The following is a 23,714-nucleotide window of genomic DNA, read 5'->3' on the forward strand; positions in this document are numbered from 1 at the left end:
GAATCGTCCCGTATTTGAGAATGAAATTGCGCGTCACGTTTTGAATCAATACGGGACGGAATTTGTCCTTTATTTTTTTTAAAGCAGCGTCTCATGCAAATCATCCCACACGCATTTTATGAAGATGCCTCCTTTCCTACTTTTGATTGGGTAATACTTGATGTCATCGTTAGTTTGATTGGTCTTTTTAACTGTCCAGTGAGGAGGGCGGGTCTTTTAAGTAGAGTCTGCAAACTGTTGGCACTGGGATGTGGCACCCGCTGCAGTATGCGTCCCTTATTTTTTTGTATTAAAAGTGGTAACCCTACCTGGGAGGTAACACTTATGTTTGGTCATGAAGTCGTCTAAAATCAGCCACGTGCCCTCTTTTAATTGTGAGAAGCAGATATATATAGCCATATTCTCGCACTTCGTTGCGGCGAAGTACTGCTTTTAATTTTTTAAGAAGAAAGTAAAACCTTTTTAAACGGATCCAAAATATACCAATAACAATTTGTTAAGGATCTGTTTTTTTGTGAACCTCGCTTTTCACAGCTGTCCCGCTACAGCGTGTGTTTCGTTTATTTGACAGTATGTAGATCGTGGTAATTAAATTCATGGCATTCGTTTTCTGAATCACAATCTGACTGTATGGATGGTTACCTGCCAGGTTACGCTTGTGGTTGGTCAGGAAGTCGCCTTACATCCGCCACGTGCCCTCTTTCTGTTCCCAGAAGCTGATCATAGAATGGTTTTAATAGTTTACTTTCAAATAATGCAAAGAGTATGCGACACGTGTTTCTCCTTAATTCTGGGCTCATCAGGCATTCACACTCACTGCATCCCCTCTCGAGAATCGAATATCGTCAGCGCCAGAGTTGAAGCCCCTAACGTTGCGGTCAGCAAGTGGGCTAACATCCGCCATGTGCCGTCTTTCAGTTGCGAGAAGCAGATCATAGAATGGTTGAAACTGTTGCCCCTAACGTTGCGCTACGACGTGTGGTTCATTTATACCTCGTGTCTTCTCATTAAACTTTAATCTCAAGAATATGTTATTGCAATCCGCAGCGGGAGCGTTTCTATAAACTTAATTTAAACTTACGTTTTACACCGTGCTTTGTTTCCCTTATGAATATGCTTGTATGCTTCACTCGCTCCCTTCTCAATTGTTTAATGAATTTTTTGTTCTTTGCTGTTTGCGGCTCCTCCTTCATTTGTCCCTACTGCATTCACAGTCTTTTCACGTTATTGCAATCCGCAGCGGGAGCGTTTCTATAAACTTTATTTAAACTTACGTTTTACACCGTGCTTTGTTTCCCTTATGAACATGCTTGTATGCTTCACTCGCTCCCTTCTCAATTGTTTAATTAATTTTTTGTTCTTCGCTGTTTGCAGCTCCTCCTCCATTTGTCCCTACTGCGTTCACAGTCTTTTCACGTGATTACGTGGGAGGCGTGATGACGTGACACTCAACTCCTCCTCCCATGGCCATCGAGCTGCCGTCCATTACAGTATATTGTGAAAAAAGAGGTTCCAGTTATGACCATTACGCGTTGAATTTCGAAATGAAACCTGCCTAACTTTTGTAAGTAAGCTGTAAGGAAGCAGCCTGCCAAATTTCAGCCTTCCACCTACACGGGAAGTTGCAGAATTAGTGATGAGTCAGTCAGTCAGTCAGTCAGTCAATCAGTCAGTCAGTCAGTCAGTCAGTGAGTCAGTGAGGGCTTTGCCTTTTATTAGTATAGATATATATATAGATATAAATATAGACATACATATATACATACATACATTCACATATATATATATATATACAGTAATCCCTCGCTATATCGCGCTTCACCTTTCGCGGCTTCACTCCATCGCAGATTTTATGTGTAAGCATATTTAAATATATATCGCGGATTTTTCGCTGCTTCGCGGGTTTCTGCGGACAATGGGTCTTTTAATTTCTGGTACATGCTTCCTCAGTTGGTTTGCCCAGTTGATTTCATACAAGGGACGCTATTGGCAGATGGCTGAGAAGCTACCCAACTTACTTTCTCTCTCTCTCTCTTGCGCTGACGTAGGGGGGTGTGAGCAGGGGGGCTGTTCGCACACCTAGACTATACGGACGCTCGTCTAAAAATGCTGAAAGATTATCTTCACGTTGCTATCTTTTGTGCAGCTGCAGCTGCTTCCTGAAACGACATGCTGAACGGTGCTTCGCATACTTAAAAGCACGAAGGGCACGTATTGATTTTTTTATCTGTCTCTCTCTCTCTTTGTCTGCTCCTGACGAAGGGGGTGTGAGCTGCCGCCTTCAACAGCTTTGTGCCGTGGTGCTTCGCATACTTAAAAGCCAAACAGCACTATTGATTTGTTTGCTCCTTTGAAGAGGAAGATATGTTTGCATTCTTTTAATTGTGAGACTGAACTGTCATTTCTGTCTTGTCATGGAGCACAGTTTAAACTTTTGAAAAAGAGACAAATGTTTGTTTGCAGTGTTTGAATAATGTTCCTGTCTCTCTACAACCTCCTGTGTTTCTGCGCAAATCTGTGACCCAAGCATGACAATATAAAAATAACCATATAAACATATGGTTTCTACTTCGCGGATTTTCTTATTTCGCGGGTGGCTCTGGAACGCAACCCCCGCGATGGAGGAGGGATTACTGTATATATATATATATATATATATATATATATATATATATATATATATATATATACTGTATATATACATATCTACTTATTGGCTCCTGTATTTAGGATATAGCGGGTTGGATAATGGATGGACGGACATCTGTATGCATAGCCCTATTTGCCCGTTTTCGTTTTTTTTCTTTCTTCAGTAATATTTCAGTAAACCCGGAGCTTGTCAGTTCAAATCCTGGTACTGACACCACTGTGTGACCCTGAGGAAGTCACTTCACCTGCCTGTGCTGCAAAAAACAAAAGTAATGTAACAAATTGTACCTCACATGTTGCAAGTTGCTGGAATAAAGGCATAAGTCAAATAGATAAATATGTATTATACACATAGGAACTATTCATTTATTTTCAGTTAAGTCATCTGCAGCAAACTTTTATAAATGAGGGTTTCTCATTTTTAGATAGTGCAAACTGTTTCTTCTTCATTGACGTTTTCTCTTGGAGAGCTTTTTTCATTTCATTGAAAATTAAAGCAGCAGCTGCCAAAATATTTAGCTTTCTTATTAATTTTTCAACATTGTGTAAAATAAATTTATAAAGTAACATAAAAGGTTTAAATACTGGTTATCCTTTTACACTAAAATATTACTAAAGAGATACAAAAAAAGTAAAATGGATATGTTCTTTTTCTTTAAGGAGATTAAATATTACTGAAGAAAGAAAAAAAAAATTAAGCAGCCAAATGGGGCTATGCATACGAACTTAAAAGGTTTAAATAAAACAGAAATATATATTTTATTTTTACTTGCTTAACTTGTGGAGGGTGTATCCTGTAGCAAAGCCCTAAATTTTTTCGTGAAAGCCCGTTTCAGTCAATAAGTCTTAAAAAAAGGTGTAAAGTATATTGACAATAAGCTAAGCAAACCCAGGAAGACGTGGAATCGTTTAAATCAAGTATCATTACATCTTCCTTTCTTAAAGAGAAGTAAGGCAGTACTTATAAGCTTACATATTTATAGATAGATATACATACATATATATATATATATATCTATATCCGAAGCCGTGCAAGCACACTCTTGAGAATGCAACGTATAGTTGTACAGAAGAAAAGCAATCTTGCCTCAAATGAATAGCAACCTTTTGTAGGTCTATGAACTTAATTTAAAGTTTAGGTTTACATGGTGCTTTCTTTCCGAAGTACCTGCACTCATGAATATGTCTGTATGTGTCAGTCGGTCAAATCCGCGCGCTTCGCACCGGCGAAGTACCGCTTTTAAATTTTTATTAAGAAGAAAAGAAAGCCTTTTTAAATTGAGGGAAAATATACTAATAACAGTTTGTTAAGGATCTGTTTTTTTGTGAAGCTGCCTTCACTCGAGTGATCACTTCGACCTGACTTGGTGGCCAACTATAAGCGTTACCTGGTAGGTAACCACCCATACAATCAGATTGTGAATCAGACTACGAATGCTGTGAATGTAATTACCCCGATCTACATGTTGTCGAATAAACGAACCACACGCCGTGGCGCGGAATGTAATTACCCCGATCTACATGTTGTCAAATAAACGAACCACACGCCGTGGCGCAATTTTAGGGGCTTTCCCTGTAGCGCTGACGTCCGAGGTTCGATTCCCGTAAGGGAGTGAAGTGAGTGGCTGGTTACCTACCAGGTAACGCTTATGGTTGGCCAGCAACTGAGGTAACATCAGCCACGGTGCCTTCAGTTGTGAGAAGCAGATCATAGAATGGTTGAAAATAGTTTACTGTCAAATAATGCAAAGAGTACGCGACACGTCTTTCCCCCTTATTCTTGGCTCATCAGGCGTACACACTCACTGCACTTGCTTACGGTAATCGAACCTTGGACGTCAGCGCTAGAGGGGCTTAGCAGCGGTGAAGTATTGCTTTTAAATTTTAATTAAGAACAAAAGAAAACCTCAGAGGTTCGATTCCCATAAGGGAGTGAAGTGAGTTGCTGGTTACCTGCCAGGTAACGCTTATGGTTGGCCATCAAGTGACGTAACATCAGCCACGGTGCCTTCAGTTGTGAGAAGCAGATCATAGAATGATTGAAAATAGTTTTGCATTTACCTTTTTAGTAAAAGGCGAGCTTTTAAGCCTGAGAAATCACCCCGTAAATGCACACGTTTAATTGCACATGTGTTAATATGTATGCGTACACAGTATTAAAAGACAGTGAATAACGTCATTTACCTTTGTTCCCGCGTTTGATAAAAGGCGAGCTTTTAAGCCTGAGAAATCACCCCGTAAATGCACACGTTTAATTGCACATGTGTTAATATGTATGCTTACACAGTATTAAAAGACACTCAAAAATTAACGTCATTTACCTTCGTTCCCGCGTTTGACTCGTGCTGTAAATCTCTTCCTTGTTTTTAGTTCACGTGATTACGTAGGAGGCGTGATGACGCGATACGTGACTCCGCCTCCTCCATTAGAGTATATGGACAAAAAACATGTTCCAGTTATGACCATTACGCATAGAATTTCGAAATGAAACCTGCCTAACTTTTGTAAGTAAGCTGTAAGGAATGAGCCTGCCAAATTTCAGCCTTCCACCTACACGGGAAGTTCGAGAATTAGTGATGAGTCAGTCAGTCAGTCAGTCAGTCAGTCAGTGAGTCAGTGAGGGCTTTGCCTTTTATTAATATGTATAGATTACAAACCAGAGCACACATTAAGATCTCAAGACACTGGCCTGCTTATGATTCTAAGAACTAATAAAATAACAGTCAGAGGACATGCTTTTAGTTACAGGACCCCAAAGCTGTGGAATGGTCTGCCTGCTACTGTAAGAGATGCCTCTTCAGTCTTAGCTTTCAAATCTCAGCTAAAGACTCACTACTTCAGTTTAGCATACCCAGTCTAGAGCTGTTGATTAAATGTTCATACTGCATCTCTGTTGCTAGTCATTCACACTAAAACATAAGTAATTTGGTATTTATAATTTGTTACTATCCATCACATATTCTGTTTCTCTTCTCAGTGTTCATATGTGGCACTTGGTGCCACTGCTGTACTGCCAAGTTGTTTGCTTGCCTATGGAAAAATCATCTATGATTAAAGAGCACTGGAATCATTGGGTAGAAAAGTCCTTTCATCTGATTGGCCAGCCCGGCACCGACTCAGGTGTGGAATAGCCAGTAGGAGAGAGGTGGCTTGTTGGCCGAGATCTCCAGGACTCTGAACAAATTTGAATCCTCATATGTGATATCATCTACTCTTGCATTTTGCTTTGTAGCTTGTACTATTACTATTGTACTTTTATATTGTATTCTTGAGGTGACATTGATACATTTAGCTCTATAAAGAGGATTACTCGTGTTCTGTTTTGTGTATTGTATTTACCCCATTTTTTCACACCCATTGCATGCCCAACCTACATGCATAGGGGTCTGTCTCGTAATTGCCTTTCCCAAGATTTCTTCCATTTTTTTTTCCCTACAAGGGGCTTTTTTGGGTGAGATTTTTCTTGTCTTCTTAGGCATTCAATGGGGGGGAGGGGGGGGGGGTTGCTGACAAAAAACTGGGCCTGTTAAAGCCAACTGTGGTACTCTTTGTGTGATTTTGGGCTATACAAAAAACAAATTGTTCTTGTAATGAAAACCCACAATACATCCACAAGATGTCAGCAGCACAGCTATTTATTGAGAAGGCTGAGGAAATTAATATCTCAACAAGCTTCTCCATTGGGCCCTTGAGCAGGGCTCTTAACCTGCAATTTCTTTGTCCTGGATATAACGTTAATCTGCATCCAACCCTACAATCAGGGAAAACGTATGGGTTGGTGGCAGGACTGGCACTCCAGCCACCTTAAAAACCTTACACTGTTCCAGTATGTTGCTGAGGTGTCACCCGGGTCCCAATCCAGGTGGTTCATCATATGGTGGGTGTGGCAACACGCTATCAGTGCATGCTCCCTTCCTATAGAACAATTCTAAATGTGATATTGAGAGCGTACAGAATTTTTCATTCCTGGCTTGGTTCAGGGGACTGTCTGTGACTTATAAAAATATAAACCTAGTGAAATAATCAATTTGGGTTTGCTCTTTGTAGGCAATCCTAATTAGGGATTCAAGAATTGTATAACAAAGGAGCAAAAGAAAAATGAATCAGATTGTACATTAATTTTGCCGAAATAATTATTCTAGAATTCTGTTTTTTATTTATATAAATATGTCACTAATTTGCATTTTATTAAATGCCTTGTTTGTACGAATGGGCTCCTATACGTTGCTGACTGGATTAAAGTAAATTCCCAATTGTGAACAATAATAGTAAACTAATTAATTGACTATATTCACTTAAAGTAAATTCACATCAAGTTGTGTAATTGAAATAAATATTGTTACTGTCCTTAAACTTAGATGGTGTCATGGTGGTAGTTGTCATATATCAAGTATATTGACTTAGCACAAATATCGGCTAGCAGCCTTGATTGTTACAAATAAATGCTTAAATAGCTGCCTAATGAACAAAGGTGGCAGTGCAATTTAAAAATCACATTGTCTAATGACTGTCAACTTACAGACCACTTGAATCACGCTTGGGGACTACTGGTGAGAAGCACTGCTCTAATGTAACATGATCTGATTTTCCTGAAGTGTGTTCATTTTACTGTGGCTCTAAGGTGCCATTAGCTGATGAAAGTGGTGCAAATATGCTAAAATAAAAGAAAAAGGCTCGAGTCTAATAAAAAGCTCAATCTTTTTAGGTTATGAAGAACTTGCTAGTAAAAAATGAAATATTTCATGAAAGATTGAATATTTAGCACTAAATGTATTTTGGTTTTAAAAATAAGCTGCAAAGGTATTGTGTTTACTGAACAGATAGCAAAGAGAACATGTTTAACAATAGAGCTGCAGATGAAGGGCTAGTGCCAAGAATAATGAGGGAGGAAGTAAAGGGGGTACTGAAAAGAATGAAAAAATCAAAAGACAACCAGACCAGATAAAATATTAGCAGAAATGTGTAATAGTTTACGAGAAGAGGGAACAGATGTGTTGTGGGATCTAATGCAGAAGATCTCTGAAGAGGAGAGAAGTGAAGTAACAGTGTAATTGTACCAATTCATAAGGAGAACGGCGATTTTCAGGATTGTGGAAACTATAGTGGGATAAAGCTGATGTCACACAGAATAAAAATTTGGGAAAGGGTTATAGAGGGAAGCCTCAGGGAAGAGACCATCATAGGGGAGAAGCAGCTTGGTTTTATGCCATGGAGAGATACAACTGATACAGTCTTTGCATTGCGATGTCTCATAGAGAAGCATCGAGAAAAACAGAAGGGATTATAGATGGCATTTATTGATTTAGAGAAGCCTTATGATGTCAAGAGGTTTGGAGGTGAATGAGAAAGGAGTAACAGTGAAGTATGTGAAGATTTTCCAGAATATATATGAGGGAATGAGGACACAGATTAAAAGCAGTGTTGTGGTAACTGACAATATCCCTGTTAGAGTAGATCTGCACCAGTAATCTTTTTAAAGTCCTTACCTATTTTATCTGGTTATTTATCGCGTGGAGTCATGGGATGAAAGACCAAACTCCCAGGGCAGGCTTTTTTACTAATGAAATTGTGTAGTGGAGAGGAAATTGGAAGAATGGAGAAGGGCTTTGCAAGATAGACGATTGAAGATAAAAAGGAAGAAGACAAAATATGAGGTTTAATGATGATCAGGATTTAGAAGTTAGACTGCAGGGAGAGCTACTGAATATAGAGTTGATACATTTAAATATCTAGGATCAGCGTAAACCCCAGATGGAAAACTAGATGCAAAGATTACCCATAAAGTGCAGGGTTCCAGGGGATGGAATGTATTAGGTGTCTTATGTCATTGAAGAATTAAGGTGAAGTTTTTAAGACAGTGGTAAGACAAGCAATGCTGTATGGAGCTGAGACATGAGCAGTAAAGGGAGCACAGAAGAAGAAGTTAGATGTAGCAGAAATGAGGATGTTGAGATGGGTATATGGAGTTACAAAAAAGGACAGAATACAAAAAATGAGACAATCAGAGATACAACAAAAGTGAGAGAGATATCTAAGAAAGTGCAAGAAAGTGGGTTGACGTGGTATGGACATATGATGAAGATAGACAATGAATATGTGGATCAAAGAGTGAAGGGAATGGAAGTACAGAGGATGAGAAAGTGAGGGAGACCAACATGGATGAGTAGACTAAAAGAAGATATGAAGGAGAAGGGTCTGACTGGGGAGGAGGGTCAGGTCTGAGCTGTATGGAGAAGGTTGATCAAGCACATGAACCCCACACAGAAGTGGGAAAAGATGAAGAAGAAGAAGAACAACAACAACAACAAGAAGAAGGTTGTGCATGGTAGTTACTGGGTTCACTATTTTGACTCTTCTTCACAATCCAGTTCAGCAGGTGGTGGTAATGCACTTTCACAGTTAGTTTGCCAGCCACAAACAAAAAGAAGAAGAAGTTCATTGGAATACATTGTTTAGGTTAGGTGTTGGCGAGTGCACAATATGTCTGTGTTATTGCTTCTTTAGAATTATTGGAATTCAACTTGGGTGGCATGGTGGCGCAGTGAGTAACGTTGCTGCCTCGCAGTTGGGAGACCTGGGGACCTGGGTTCGCTTTCTGGGTCCTCCCTGCGTGGAGTTTGCATGTTCTCCCCGTGTCTGCGTGGGTTTCCTCCGGGCGCTCCAGTTTCCTCCCAAAGACATGCAGGTTAGGTGGATTGGCAATTCTAAATTGGCCCGTGTTTGTGTGTGTCCTGTGGTGGGTTGGCACCCTGCCCGGGATTGGTTCCTGCCCTGTGTTGGCTGGGATTGGCTCCAGCAGACCCCCGTGACCCTGTGTTCGGATTCAGCGGGTTGGAAAATGGATGGATGGAATTCAACTTTTCTGCTCTGTTCTTGATTACTCTCCCTACACACTGGGACATTACGTCTGGATTTTTAGGTAAGTACATTTGTGTTTTTGATGGTCTTTTTAGATTTTTTTTTTTGCTAAGAGTATTTGTGAGAAATCTTTTTACTTTTAAAGATTCATTTTTTGCCCTTTAATAACAAGCTGAAGGTTCACTGTCACTCTTTCACTTGTAGTGTGTTTGTGATATTTTTTGGAATTGTTATAGTTGTTTTGCCAGCTCTTCATTTTTGGCCTGCTCTATTTAAAGCCAGCAAGCCGCCTTGGGCCCTGATTGAAATTAAGGATGCCTATGTTGAGCAGACCAAGTAGATTTCTGGCATGCTTCCAATATTCTTTATGGCGGTCTCACCATTTTTTTGTTCTGTAGGAAACCCAGATCATTAGAGTTTACAGAATGATTAACTGTTCTTTACTTGTTTCTTATCTATACCTATATAAACTTAGGAATGTCTTTGTCTAGTCAGAAGAGCTTAAGAAGAACTATAGTTCACATGCTGCCCTCCAATTGATCAATTGAATAAAAGAAACAAAGCCTTTACAGAATGATTTAGTGATTACGTAAAAGAAATCTACAACACTATCCAAGCAAACATTTCATTTTACTATGTACACATGACAATAAACATACTTAATATTTACAGACATTTCAGGCATCTCACATTGTTTGACGACTGAATATAATAAAAATTTAATTGTTGTTTCAGGGTTGTGCATCTTACCTTTTTTAATCTTTGCAGACTCAGATGCTATAAAAAAATGAAGAAAATTAAAAGTTTAGTTGTTGTATTTGATTATACTCCAACCTAAAATGTTGTTGGTTGGAGATATCATCTGTAGGAGCACATTAATCATAAACACAATTTCTTACACATTAGTCCATAAAAGGTGCATTTTTTCTGACAATGCATTAGGCGAGCACTTTTGAAACATTTGTATTGTCTGTATGACAAAAATCTGAGCTCCAGCTTCAAATTTTAAATATAAATTAATATTTCCAGACTTCAGATTTGGTTGTAAAAGAAGGGTAAAGCAGTCTCTGTGATTAGAAAAAAGTCTAGTTGTTTAGGAGGAACTGCAGGAAATTAAATATTTCAAGATGAAAAACTAAAAAAGGTTCGATAAATGGTGGAGCACTGCACTGATAACAGATTCAAAACCATTATGCTGTAATGGAGGATAACAGTCAAATATATAAAAAATAGAACACTAATAATTTAAAACAAGACTAAGTCTTCAATTGTAACCCCTAAATTAAAATATCCAAACATAGAACACAGCAGTGAACATTTTCTTCCCATAAGAGTAGTTACCAGGAAATTATTCAGAAGAAAAATATGAAAACTACAAAGTAATCTATCCAAATTTTTTTCTTAAATACACATTTTTAATCTCTCATTTCAGGTTAGGCATGTTGGAAGTATGTTGAGCTATAAATAGCAGATCTCCCTGTCCCTAACAACAGTCCCCAGTTCCGGCTGGAAAATTCACAGATATAAATCTTCCAGGCTGTCTTAGATTTGTCCTGTGTTTTCTCCCAGGCATCTGTTACTTTACTGCCATAGCTTCTTTCTGCTGCCTCCTATTTTTTTTCTGTCTCTGTACTTTAGTGTCACATTGAGGAAACTTACTTTCAACACCCATACCAACCTCACCTGCATGGCCCTTAGGCAGGAGAATGTGAATATCCCCATATCTGCCCAGGACCTTTACAGGGGGCAAACACTAGTGAAAAAGACACACAGAAACCACTCTTGATAAGCTAGTTTAACTCTAAAGCGTGTAAGTCTGACTATAGCTAATGGGGATTGTAACCTCCTGCACTACCTCCAGTTTCCAAAATCAAGCAAATCTGTATCAACCATCTCTACATCTGTCTCCTAACTTGTATTTCACCTGATCCCTCTCCTTTTGCCTTGCCTTGATATCCCTGTTTCTGAACAATACTCAAGTACATTTGTTAAGAATTACTCATCTGGCCTATCCTCTTTTCAAGGGAAACTATGACAACAACGTTCCTGGCATGCGTGCTCATGCTCAAGGTCACGATCCTTTAAATTACTATTAAAATAGCATATAGAGTATAACATATAGAGTACTTTGGACATAAGACATAAAAAGTGTACTTGAACAATATGTCTAAGCTGTATCATTTACAGAACTATTTTTATACAGATCTTTTCCTTTTAAATGCCCCAATTTCTAGAATGTCGGTCTATACAGAGTAGGTTAGTTTAACAATAGTAAAAGTTTGAACACTCACCTAAATGTTCAATGAGCCTTTCTTTCTCTAAAAATGAGAGTAGATTACTGCATTAGGCCACAAAAATATTAATTAATATGTCCATCATAAATGATCCACCAAGCATATGTTCAGTCTGTTTTTTTTAGTTTAATCAGACTTACCTTCTAAAAGCAGTTTTTCTGATTCTGCAAGAGGAACGAGAAAAGAAGTATTGTGTAAGTTTAACTAAAAGCTGAACACCAACTTTCAAATTAAATTAAATTTAATTAATTACATACATTATTTTATCAGGGAGGGATGAACCTAAATTTTATTAACAGTTCTTATCTTACTTTTCCTTAGGAAGAAGGCAAATAAAGAAGAAAATTACACATATTTAAAGTAGAAATGTAAAGGCAATCAATAAACCCTGAACACAAAAGAAATGTATTGCAATCGTTATTGCGATGAACTTTGTATGGCGCAAATTATGCCTTACATTTTTTGGGGAATGGAGCTTCTTTCACAAAAAGCGGAATACTATAATAAAGCAGGTTATATATAAATAAAACACTATTTAATATTCACATGTATATTGTCAGACACACAACATGCCTTATGGGTATGGGATTGATTAAAAATACCGAGAAGAATTTGAATGTAAGACCTGCATTAGCAAAGTTTCCGTTTGCGTTTGGGTAGAGAAGCACTTATCCAAGGGGCACTAATGTCACTTCTGCCGGTCAACCTGCCTCTTCCACCTCTGCCTTCAAGAGAATCTCCTGACCTGCAGACACAACGTCAGTATTGACCAGAAGCTTGCCAAAGGTGGATGAACCGCAATCTATATGTCACTTGTGACATGAAAACCTATCATTTGAACTTTCTTAAAACAAATCCAACTTGAACATTAAACAGAGATCGCCATCTGGTGCCCCAGATCTTTTTCTTTTTCATAGTGAATCATTCACAGGGGATGCACAAACCAGTGTGTTTCTTGGTTTCGGTCCCAAACCCAGATAAATGGGGAGGGTTACGTCAGGAGGGGCATCCCATGTAAAATTTTGCCAGATCAATATGCGGACAACAACACAGATTTCCATACTGGATCGATCGAGGCCCAGGATAACAATGTTCACCACCAGTACTGTTACCCAACAGTGTGCTGGCAGAAATTGGGCTACTGTTGGCAGAAGAAGGAGTAGAAGCGGGGGTTGTGTGGGAGACGTGTCCAGAGGTAGGAAGAGAGGAGGAACATAAAGAGAGTGGAACTGAGGGTAAGAACTTTGAATGTTGGCAGTATGACTAGTAAAGGAAGAGAGTTAGCCGATATGATGATGACAAGGAAGGCTGATATATTGTGTGTGCAAGAGACTAAATGGAAGGGGAGTAAAGCGATATTTTCTGTTCAAGTCCTTCTCTGAAAATCCCTTTTATCTCTGATGCATTTAGAAAGTGAATGGCCAATGGCTCAATGGCGATTGCAAACAGCAGTGGTGACAAGGGGCATCCTTGTCTAGTACCACGTTCTAGTTTGATGTAGTCTGAGATAGTGTTGTTAATGCAAACTGAAGCTTCTGGACTGGTATACAGTAGTTTGATCCATGCACATACAGTATGTTAGGGCCAAACTCAAATTTATGCAAATTGGTAAATAGGTAATCCCATTCAACCATATCAAATGTTTTTCGGCATCCAAAGATAATAAGGTCTCTGAAGTGTTGGACATTATGTGTGAATATACTACATTAAATAGGTTTCGAAGATTGGAAGCCAAATGTTTACCTTTAATAAATCCTGTTTGGTCTTGTGATATTAATGAAGGAAGCACTATCTCAATCCTTCTAGCTAGGACTTTGGAGAGTATCTTAACATCTTTATTCAGAAGTGAGACTTATCTGAATGATGCACATTGTAATAAGTCCTTATTTTTCTTAGGAAAAACATTAATTAATGCTTGGCAAAAAGTTAGCTTCTATAAATGTTGCTAATAAAAGGGGCGCTATCTTCATTGAAATTCTTTTATAAAATTGAGGAGGGTATCTATCAGGACCTGGTGCTTTCCCACTCTGAAGTGAGTTTATAGTGTCTAGTAATTCTGATAGTGTCAGAGGTTTTTTCAATTTCTCTGCACTGAGAGTATCTAGCTGTGGTATCCATAATGTATCAAAAAACACATTGTGTCTTGTGTTCTTTAAACTGAGTAGAATATAAGGACTTACAGTAGTCTCTAAATGTGTGCATTATATTTTCGTGGCCAATGATTCTGTCTCTGTCTGTGTTGGTGATTACTGATATTGCATTGCGAATCTTCCTGCTTGTAGATTTGTTGAGCTAAGATCTTATTAACCGTCTATCCGTGTTCATAGTAATGATGTTGTGATTTAAAAATGAGTTGTTCTTTTTTTTTTATTGTCAAAAGGTTGAGTTCTGATTACAAAGCCCATCTGCTCCTGAATGAGTGCCTCATTTGGTGACCTGGCATGTACTTGAGCTATTCTGGTAATTTCATTTATTAACTCTGAGGCCTTCTTGGTTTCCGATTAGTTTTTGTGAGCGATATGAGATAATCTGTCCTCTTAAAAATGCTTTCAAAGTTTCCCAGAGTATTTCTGCAGAAACCTCTGAGGATGTACTTGTCTCTAAAAAAATCAATTTGGTTGGATATTAATTCTGTACAGTTCTCATCACCTAATAAGATGCCAGCTACGAGATGAGTATGTGGGGAAGAGTGATGTGAGCTCCTTGTTCAGAGGGGCATGGTCGGAGACAACAATAGCATCATATTTGCAAGATTTGATTGTGGGCAATAAATTGTTATCTATACAGCAATAATCAATTCTTCAGTAACAATGATGTACTGGTGAGAAGAAAGAATATGTTCTTAAGTATAGATTTAGCAATCTCCATGGGTCTTATAAGCTATGATCAATTAAAAACTGTGGGGTTATTTTTGCAGTGTTAGATGTTGTTGCCCCTGTAGCTGAAGACCTATCCAGGTCTGGATTGAAAACACAATTAAAATCTCCATTATAATTTTGTTAGTGTTCAAGTTAGGAATCAATGCAAATACATTTTGAATAAAATCTCTTATCATCCACATTGGGTGGGTAGATATTTATCAAAATCACTTTATAATTAAATAAATTACCCATCACCATCACCTATCACCCTTCAGGATCAGATACTACATCTGATACTGCAAATGAAATTGTTCTATGAATTAAGATTCACACGCCTCTAGTTTTCTTTGTACAGCTTGAGTGGAATATTTGGCCAGTTCAGTCCCTTTGCAACCAAAACTGAACCTTGCTGATTAACCAGGTCTCCTGTAAAAATACTATCATGGTGTTAATACCTGTAAGGTGAAAGGATACTTTCTTCCTCTTTAATTCGTGAGTGAGACATCTGATTTTCCAGCTCACAAAGTTCACTGTTTGGACATAGAGACACTGCTTCTGAACTTTTGTTGTAATTTTATAATCTTAAAGTAAAGACTATACATTATTGCATATGAATAGATTGAAAAGAGTGTCAGACAGAGTGATGATTAGGAAGCTGGAAATTGAACGTGTGATGTTGAATGTTGTTAGTACATATGCCTCGCAAACTGGGTGTGCAATGGATAAAAAAGATTTCTGGAGTGAGTTGGATGAAGTGATGGACAGTGTACCCAAGGGAAAGAGAGTGGTGATTGGAGTGGATTTCAATGGATATGTTGGTGAAGGGAACAGAGGAGATGAGGAGGTGATAAGTAGGTATGGTGTCATGGAGAGGAATGAAGAAGGTCAGATGATAGTGGATTTTGCAAAAAGGATGGGCATGGCTGTGGTGAATATGTATTTTAAGAAGAAGGAGCAACATAGGGTGACGTACAAAAGTGGAGGAAGATGCACACAGGTAGATTATATCCTATGCAGAAGAGTCAATCTGAAGGAGGTTAAAGACTGCAAAGTGGTGGTAGGGGAAAGTGTAGTTAGACAGCATAGGATGGTGGTCTGTAGGATGACGCTGGAGATCAAGGAGAGGAGAAGAGAGAGAGCAGAGCCAAGGATCAAATAGCCGAAGTTGAAAAAAGAAGACTGCAAGGTTGAGTTTAGGGAGGAGCTGAGAGAGGCACTGGGTGGCAATGAAGAGTTACCAGACAGCTGGGCAACTACAGCAGAAGTAGTAAGGGTGACAGCAAGAAGGGTGCTTGGCATGACATCTTGACAAAGGAAGGAGAAAAAGTAAACCTGGTGGTGGAATGGGGAAGTACAGGAGAGTATACAGAAGAAGTGGGATAGTCAGAGGGATGGAGAAAGTAGACAAGAGTACAAAGAGGTAAGGCGCAAGGTGAAGAGAGAGGTGGCAAAGGCTAAAGAAAAGGTGTATGAGAGGTTGGACACTAAGGAGGGAGAAAAGGACCTGTACCGATTGGCTGGACAGAGGAACAGAGCTGGGAAAGATGTGCAGCAGTTAGGGTGATAAAGGATAAAGATGGAAACGTACTCACAAGCGAGGAGATTGTGTTGAGAAGATGGAAAGAGTACTTTGAGAGCCTGATGAATGAAGAGAATGAGAGAGACAAAAGGTTGGATGATGTGAAGATAATGAATCAGGAAGTGCAATGGATTAGAATGGAAAGGCTGTTGGTCCAGATGACATAACTGTAGAAGCACGGAGGTGTTTAGAAGAGATGGCAGTGGAGTTTTAAAACCAGATTGTTTAATGAAATCTTAGAAAGTGAGAGGATACCTGAGGAGTGGAGAAGAAGTGTACTGGTACCGATTTTTAAGAATAAGAGTTATGTGCAGAGCTGTAGTAACTACAGGGGGATAAAATTTATGAGTCACAGCATGAAGTTAAGGGAAAGAGTAGTGGAAGCTCAGTTCAGAAGGGAGGTAATGAATAGTGAACAGTAGTATGGATTCATGCCAAGAAACAGCACAACAGATGCAATGTTTGCTCTGAGGATGTTGATGGAGAAGTACAGATAAGGCCAGAAAGAGATAAATTATATCTTTGTGGACCTGGAGAAAGCATACAGTGCATCCGGAAAGTATTCACAGCGCATCACTTTTTCCACATTTTGTTATGTTACAGCCTTATTCCAAAATGGATTAAATTAATTTTTTTCCTCAGAATTCTGCACACAACACCCCATAATGACAACGTAAAAAACGTTTACTTGAGGTTTTTGCAAATTTATTAAAAATAAAAACACTGAGAAATCACATGTACATAAGTATTCACAGCCTTTGCTCAATACTTTGTCGATGCACCTTTGGCAGCAATTACAGCCTCAAGTCTTTTTGAATATGATGCCACAAGCTTGGCACACCTATCCTTGGCCAGTTTCGCCCATTCCTCTTTGCAGCACCTCTCAAGCTCATCAGGTTGGATGGGAAGTGTCGGTACACAGCCGTTTTAAGATCTCTCCAGAGATGTTCAATCGGATTCAAGTCTGGGCTCTGGCTGGGTCACTCAAGGACCTTCACAGAGTTGTCCTGAAGCCACTCCTTTGATATCTTGGCTGTGTGCTTAGGGTCGTTGTCCTGCTGAAAGATGAACCGTCACCCCAGTCTGAGGTCAAGAGCACTCTGGAGCAGGTTTTCATTCAGGATGTCTCTGTACATTGCTGCAGTCATCTTTCCCTTTATCCTGACTAGTCTCCCAGTTCTTGCCGCTGAAAAACATCCCCACAGCATGATGCTGCCACCACCATGCTTCACTGTAGGGATGGTGCCAGGTTTCCTCCAAACATGACGCCTGGCATTAACACCAAAGAGTTCAATCTTTGTCTCATCAGACCAGAATTTTCTTTCTCATGGTCTGAGAGTCCTTCAGGTGCCTTTTGGCAAACTCCAGGCGGGCTGCCATGTGCCTTTTACTAAGGAGTGGCTTCCGTCTGGCCACTCTACCATACAGGCCTGATTGGTGGATTGCTGCAGAGATGGTTGTCCTTCTGGAAGGTTCTCCTCTCTCCACAGAGGACCTCTGGAGCTCTGACAGAGTGACCATCGGGTTCTTGTTCACCTCCCTGACTAAGGCCCTTCTCCCCCGATCTCTCAGTTTAGCTGGCCGGCCAGCTCTAGGAAGAGTCCTGGTGGTTTCGAACTTCTTCCACTTATGGATGATGGAGGCCACTGTGCTCATTGGGACCTTCAAAGCAGCAGAAATTTTTCTGTAACCATCCCCAGATTTGTGCCTCGAGACAATCCTGTCTTGGAGGTCTACAGACAATTCCTTTGACTTCATGCTTGGTTTGTGCTCTGACATGAACTGTCAACTGTGGGACCTTATATAGACAGGTGTGTGCCTTTCCAAATCATGTCCAACCAACTGAATTTACCACAGGTGGACTCCAATTAAGCTGAAGAAACATCTCAAGGATGATCAGGGGAAACAGGATGCACCTGAGCTCAATTTCGAGCTTCATGGCAAAAGCTGTGAATACTTATGTACATGTGCTTTCTCAATTTTTTTATTTTTAATAAATTTACAAAAATCTCAAGTAAACTTTTTTCACGTTGTCATTATGGGGTGTTGTGTGTAGAATTCTGAGGAAAAAAAAAATGAATTTAATCCATTTTGGAATAAGGCTGTAACATAACAAAATGTGGAAAAAGTGATGCGCTGTGAATACTTTCCGGATGCACTGTATGTCAGGGTGCCTCGAGAGAAGCTGTGGTATTGTATTAGGAAGTCAGGAGTGGCAGAGAAGTATCTAAGAGTTGTACAGAATATGTACGAGGGAAGTGTGACAGTGGTGAAGTCTGCGATAGGAGTGACGGATGCATTCAATGTGGAGGTGGGATTACATCATGGATCAGCTCTGAGCCATTTCTTATTTGATGATGGACAGGTTGACAGATGAGATTAGACAGGAGTCCCCGTGGACTATGATGTTTGCTGATGACATTGTGATCTGTAGTTATAGTAGGGAACAGGTTGTGGAGATATGCTTTAGAGAGGAGAGGAATGAAGGTCAGTAAGAACAAGACAGAATACATGTGTGTGAATGAGAGTGAAATGGTGAGGATATAGGGAGTAGAGGTGGTGAAGGTGGAGGAGTTTAAATACTTGGGATCAACACTACAGAGTAACAGGGATTGTGGAAGAGAGGTGAAAAAGAGAGTGCAAGCAGAGTGGAATGGGTGGAGAAGAGTGTCAGGAGTAATTTGTGACAGATGGGTACCAGCAAGAGTTAAAGGGAAGGTCTACAGGACAGTAGTGAGACCAGGATTGTTATATGGGTTAGAGACGGTGGCACTGATCAGAAAGCAGGAGACAGAGCTGGAGGTGGCAGAGTTAAATATGCTAAAATTTGCATTGGGTGTGACGAGGATGGACAGGATTAGAAATGAGTACATTAGAGTGTCAGCTCAGGTTGAACGGTTGGGAGACAAAGTCAGAGAGGCAAAATTGCGTTGGTTTGGATATATGCAGAGGAGAGATGCTGAGTATATTGGGAGACGGATGTTAAGGATAGAGCTGTCAGGAAAGAGGAAAAGAGGAAGGCCTAAGAAGAGGTTTATGGATGTGGTGAGAGAATACATGAAGGTAGTGGGTATAACACAGCAAGATGCAGATAACAGGAAGATATGGGAAAAAAATGATCCGCTGTGGCAACCCCTAATGGGATTAGCCAAAAGAAGAAGAAAGAAGACTGTACTGAGCTGTAATGCTTTTTTACTTTAATGCACAAAATTACAGAAGCATTGTATACTAAATAAAATAATCATTGTTAGAGTTGCCAGTCAGAAAAAAGGGAATATAGGCAGGTGGATACTGCCACATCAGCAGGCTCACAAAAACAGGAGAGTGCACAGAGTGGCTATGAATGATGTAGTGCTACCTTAAATTTTCCTTTGAAATCTTAGCAAATTCTGTGTGTTAATTAAAAAGCTATATTTTTGTTCCAAGCCAAACACTTTCTTCAAAACAAGAGAAATATGTATTAAAAATTGGTTCATTAAAAAACAGTGTGCACAGATAGACACAAGAATGTTTTCAAGAAAAACATGTTAAAAATCACACAGAAATATGAAATCATGAGGAATACCTTCTAGTTTAGCTGTTTTCTCTTGGCCTGCAGAAAGAAATAAATGCATTTTACAATTTTTATATCATTTAAATGACTTCTTCAAAGATATTGTGGTTAATGAAAATAATCCAAATCTTTAACTTAAACAAGATAAGAAACATTAGTATTTCAGTTCAGTTGGCAAGATCAGAAAACAATTTGCACACTTCAAATACATTTTATAAAACAAATTCTTCATGAAGCCACCAAAGTAACTATTTTGTAACTATTTCATCATGAGCAGGTATCTTTTAGTACATATGGAGCTCTATCTAACTGAATGCCAGTTTAATTTGGAAGCACTAAGTATGTGGTAGTGCCAGACACCAAATTAATGCTGGTTCATAGAATAGAACAGTGTAACCTATTAACCACTGTCACACACATGTGCTTGGGAGACAACTTCAAGGCTTGTCTAAATGTAATTCCACCCCAGGTCGACAGCTGGCACTGTAATGTAATGCCTCTCCTTTTCTTTTGCCATCACACCAATGGCACAAGGAAGCTGGAATGGCTTAAAACCACCACCACTTCCGTATTATGGCGGTCAAGAGGACTCACGTCCGAGAAGATGCTCGTTGCATTCACATTCTTGGTAAGAAGTCTTTTTTTTCAGGTGCCCCAACATTTTATCTTGTCTTGTTTGTTCTATTCTGAACCTGAATCTTCAATTCAAACTGAAGGCTTCTCACATATACAAGTATATCAGCAATAAAAATTGAAGTTAATTTTTGAATCTAAATTACAGGTACAGGTAGAACACTTGAAAGTAATATTAATGAACCAGGTGTTGATCCAGGGGTCTCAGACTCACTTTTCAGAGGGTGTAATAAGTGTATATGTTTAATATGTCACTGTGCTCTGTACAAATATAATTTTATAAATCTACTTTTCTTTCTACTCACATGCACAGCTAACACAAAGCCAGATTTAACACATGGGCCCATCATTTAGAACTTTTAGGCAAGCATTAGAAGACAAGACAGGGACAACTGCGAAATCGGCATTGTATATATTTTTTGTGTGTCAAAGTCAACATGAAACTGTATCTTCTTTGTCTTGTTTGGAGCCGCTTGATTCACCTAAGTGGGGGCCTGCACATGAAGAAAGAGTATAAAGCCTTGGAACATTGTCCGGCACACCTTTGAAGTCAACAAACGGATGGGATATAATGTCATCCGATCTGGAAAATCCTTCCAACACAGCGACGAAAATGGCAGACTCTATACTTCGGGCCCCCACTCCCGAACTGAGTTGTTGTCATGGCTTCCTTCGTCTGTTATGCAGTGTAAACCGTCATTAAAGAAAGTTGTTGTCATGGCTTCCTTCGTCTGTTATGCAGCGTAAACCGTCATTAAAGAAAGTTATTTCTCCTATGTGATTTCTTACCGCTATATCACTCAGGGAGGGGGTATCACCTTTTTATATTATATCTATATTGTTTTGGGTTATGTACCATGCCACAATTACAGAAGAACTTATTCCAACAAGGAAGCTCACGCCCCCCTGCTGGATACACATTAGATACAGTTTTTTTTTAATTATTGCTAGTAATAAAGCATGTAATTAGAATAAACATCTCTAGTGCTCTCATTCCCTCACATAAGATATTTCTAATACTGTAGATTTTCCTATTCTGAGAACATCATAAACACTTCTTTGGTCCAGCACAAAATGGTACTTGTCAACCCTTCACTTTTGTCTTTCTTATTTCATCCCAAATACACCACTGAAATGTATATGAATAATGCAAATCTAGTCAAGTTCACTCTTTACCTGGTGGTTCTTGTTATTTCTGTCTTATTATTAACTGACTACTAACATGAACAAAAAAATTAAACCATAAACATATTGGTTTAATAGTAGAAAAAAACATGGGGAACCAATCTTAAGGAGTGAATTCAAACTAAGTTAAAGAAGTCTGAAGCTTAGGTTGAGACCCCCACATTAAAATTACTTTTTTTTGTTTGTTTTTTTAAATAAGTATGCAGTTCATCCATTACCTCTTTTCTTCATCCAATAAACAGTTGCAACAGCAAGGAGTCCAAGAGTAAGGAGAAGAAACAAAAGTGTAACAACAAAAGCAGACTTCCATGCCCTAAAGCTCTGGAATAGCTCCTCTGCAAATTAAAAAAGAGAGAAATAATAATAACAAATATACATTTTTGTTTTATTTTTTCACTTTAATACATACTGATGGCATCTTGTACTGTATGTCACACAAAGACAACATGACCCTATTGCAGCAGCACGGAACACTAGAGAGGAACAAGCCCTGGACACGGTGCCTGTCCATTGCAGAGTCCACGAACACACACACAAGATCAAGCTCAGAATCACAAATTCATCTAATATAGACAGTACTTCTTTGAGGATGTGGGGGAAAAGCTTAAGTACATAGAGAATTTTCAAACTATAAACAACAACCAGCTATGGGAATAAACCCTTAATGCTGGATTCAAGAGGCAGCAATGCTAATCATTGTTCCACCAATGTAATTTCTTTTTCCACTTATATTTATTTTCTACAAAACATTTCAATTTTCTATCACAGTATATTACACAATTGTCACAAATTACAAAGTAACAAATTATAAAAATACCTTTTATTCTTACTCACCTCTGATTTCTATAAATGTTTCGGACTGTCTTTGCACTCCACTGACACGACAAATTATCCCATCACTGTCTTCTGGAGAAACCTCAAGGTCGCTGTTGACACTGTACAGTCCATTCTGGTCCAACACGAATTTAGTGTTTGAACGAACAGAGATATCTTCATGTTTACCATCTAACCACTTTACTTGAGGAACAGGGAACCATCCAACAGATATGCAGGAAACACCAATTCCAGCACCCTGGTGTCCATCCAAGGATATGAGTGGTGTGCTGCCAGTAGCTGCAAATACAAGGTGACCCAAAATTAGCTTAGTGATTTGTTCTACAAGCTGAAATAATGAATGCAGAATTTTACTTACCAATAACGTTCAAGGTAAGGGAAGCATCCGAAAACCATTCTGAGGTAATAACTGAGCAAGTATAGTTGCCTTGATCAGAGATTTTGACACTTTTTAGAAGGAGAGACAAATTCCCCTTCCTCACACCTTCTCTGAGGAGCTCAGTCCTTCCCTGGTAAAGTTTGTTCAGTTCATTTTCATTATTCTCCTGTGATATAAATATAATTATTGAATTCTGCTTCTCTTTCTTCAGCCATCTGATCTCCATTCCCTCTGCACTGATATTTGCTGACAAAGCACATGGCAGAACAATATCCTTCCCAACATAACCAAAAACAGACGGTGATGAAGCTACCAATGAAAACTTGTCTAAAACAGGAGAAAACACATAATTAGATTAGACAAACTTTATTAATCTAACTAGCTGTGTAAGCCCATGCTGTAAAAAGCCCAGGGTCTTAGAAACTATTGAAATGATCAGAAAAAAACTGAAATGTAGACATGTCAGGTAAATGAAAGGAACTACTCTGGGCATCTCTCTCCTAGGAGGATTCGTTTTGACAACGTGTTCGCATCACTTGTGCATAGCGGCAGGAGGAAAGGTAAAAGGGATACCGTTTTGCCAATGTTAACGATTAGGCAACTTTATCTTTCTTCTGAGGTTTCGTTTTGCTGACGTGCTGACCTCGCTTGTGTTATTAGTGGCTAAGCAAGTTTTCTGTTTCCTCGGAGGTGGAGCCCTTACCCCGACTCCACCACTCACTTCTGGGCCAGACAAACAGACACACACTTCCACGTGTAGACGTTTATATATAAGATGGGGAGATTCAAATGCAGCAGAAACATAAAAAACAGGAATACAGTCCTGTAGGTACAATCAATTCTTCTGTTATTTTTTACATAAAATAATCATTTAAAAACATATATTGAA

At 39.1% G+C, this 23,714-nt stretch overlaps 1 protein-coding gene across 1 annotated transcript in view; it reads right to left on the reverse strand.

The window, feature by feature from the left end:
* The window catches only part of LOC114666678 (butyrophilin subfamily 3 member A2-like), a 71,159-nt gene that overhangs the window by 36,148 nt on the left and 11,297 nt on the right, over positions 1–23,714 (reverse strand). The window contains exons 3-9 of the mRNA XM_028821626.2: positions 22,805–23,152; positions 22,447–22,725; positions 21,831–21,947; positions 19,807–19,833; positions 11,942–11,965; positions 11,799–11,825; positions 10,258–10,284 (exon numbers count right to left, since the gene is read on the reverse strand). Of these exons, the coding sequence (XP_028677459.1) occupies positions 10,258–10,284; positions 11,799–11,825; positions 11,942–11,965; positions 19,807–19,833; positions 21,831–21,947; positions 22,447–22,725; positions 22,805–23,152 (849 nt within the window). The remainder of the gene's footprint in view (positions 1–10,257; positions 10,285–11,798; positions 11,826–11,941; positions 11,966–19,806; positions 19,834–21,830; positions 21,948–22,446; positions 22,726–22,804; positions 23,153–23,714) is intronic.

This window comes from Erpetoichthys calabaricus, chromosome 16 (genome assembly GCF_900747795.2).
Source record: "Erpetoichthys calabaricus chromosome 16, fErpCal1.3, whole genome shotgun sequence".
NCBI lineage: Eukaryota > Metazoa > Chordata > Cladistia > Polypteriformes > Polypteridae > Erpetoichthys > Erpetoichthys calabaricus.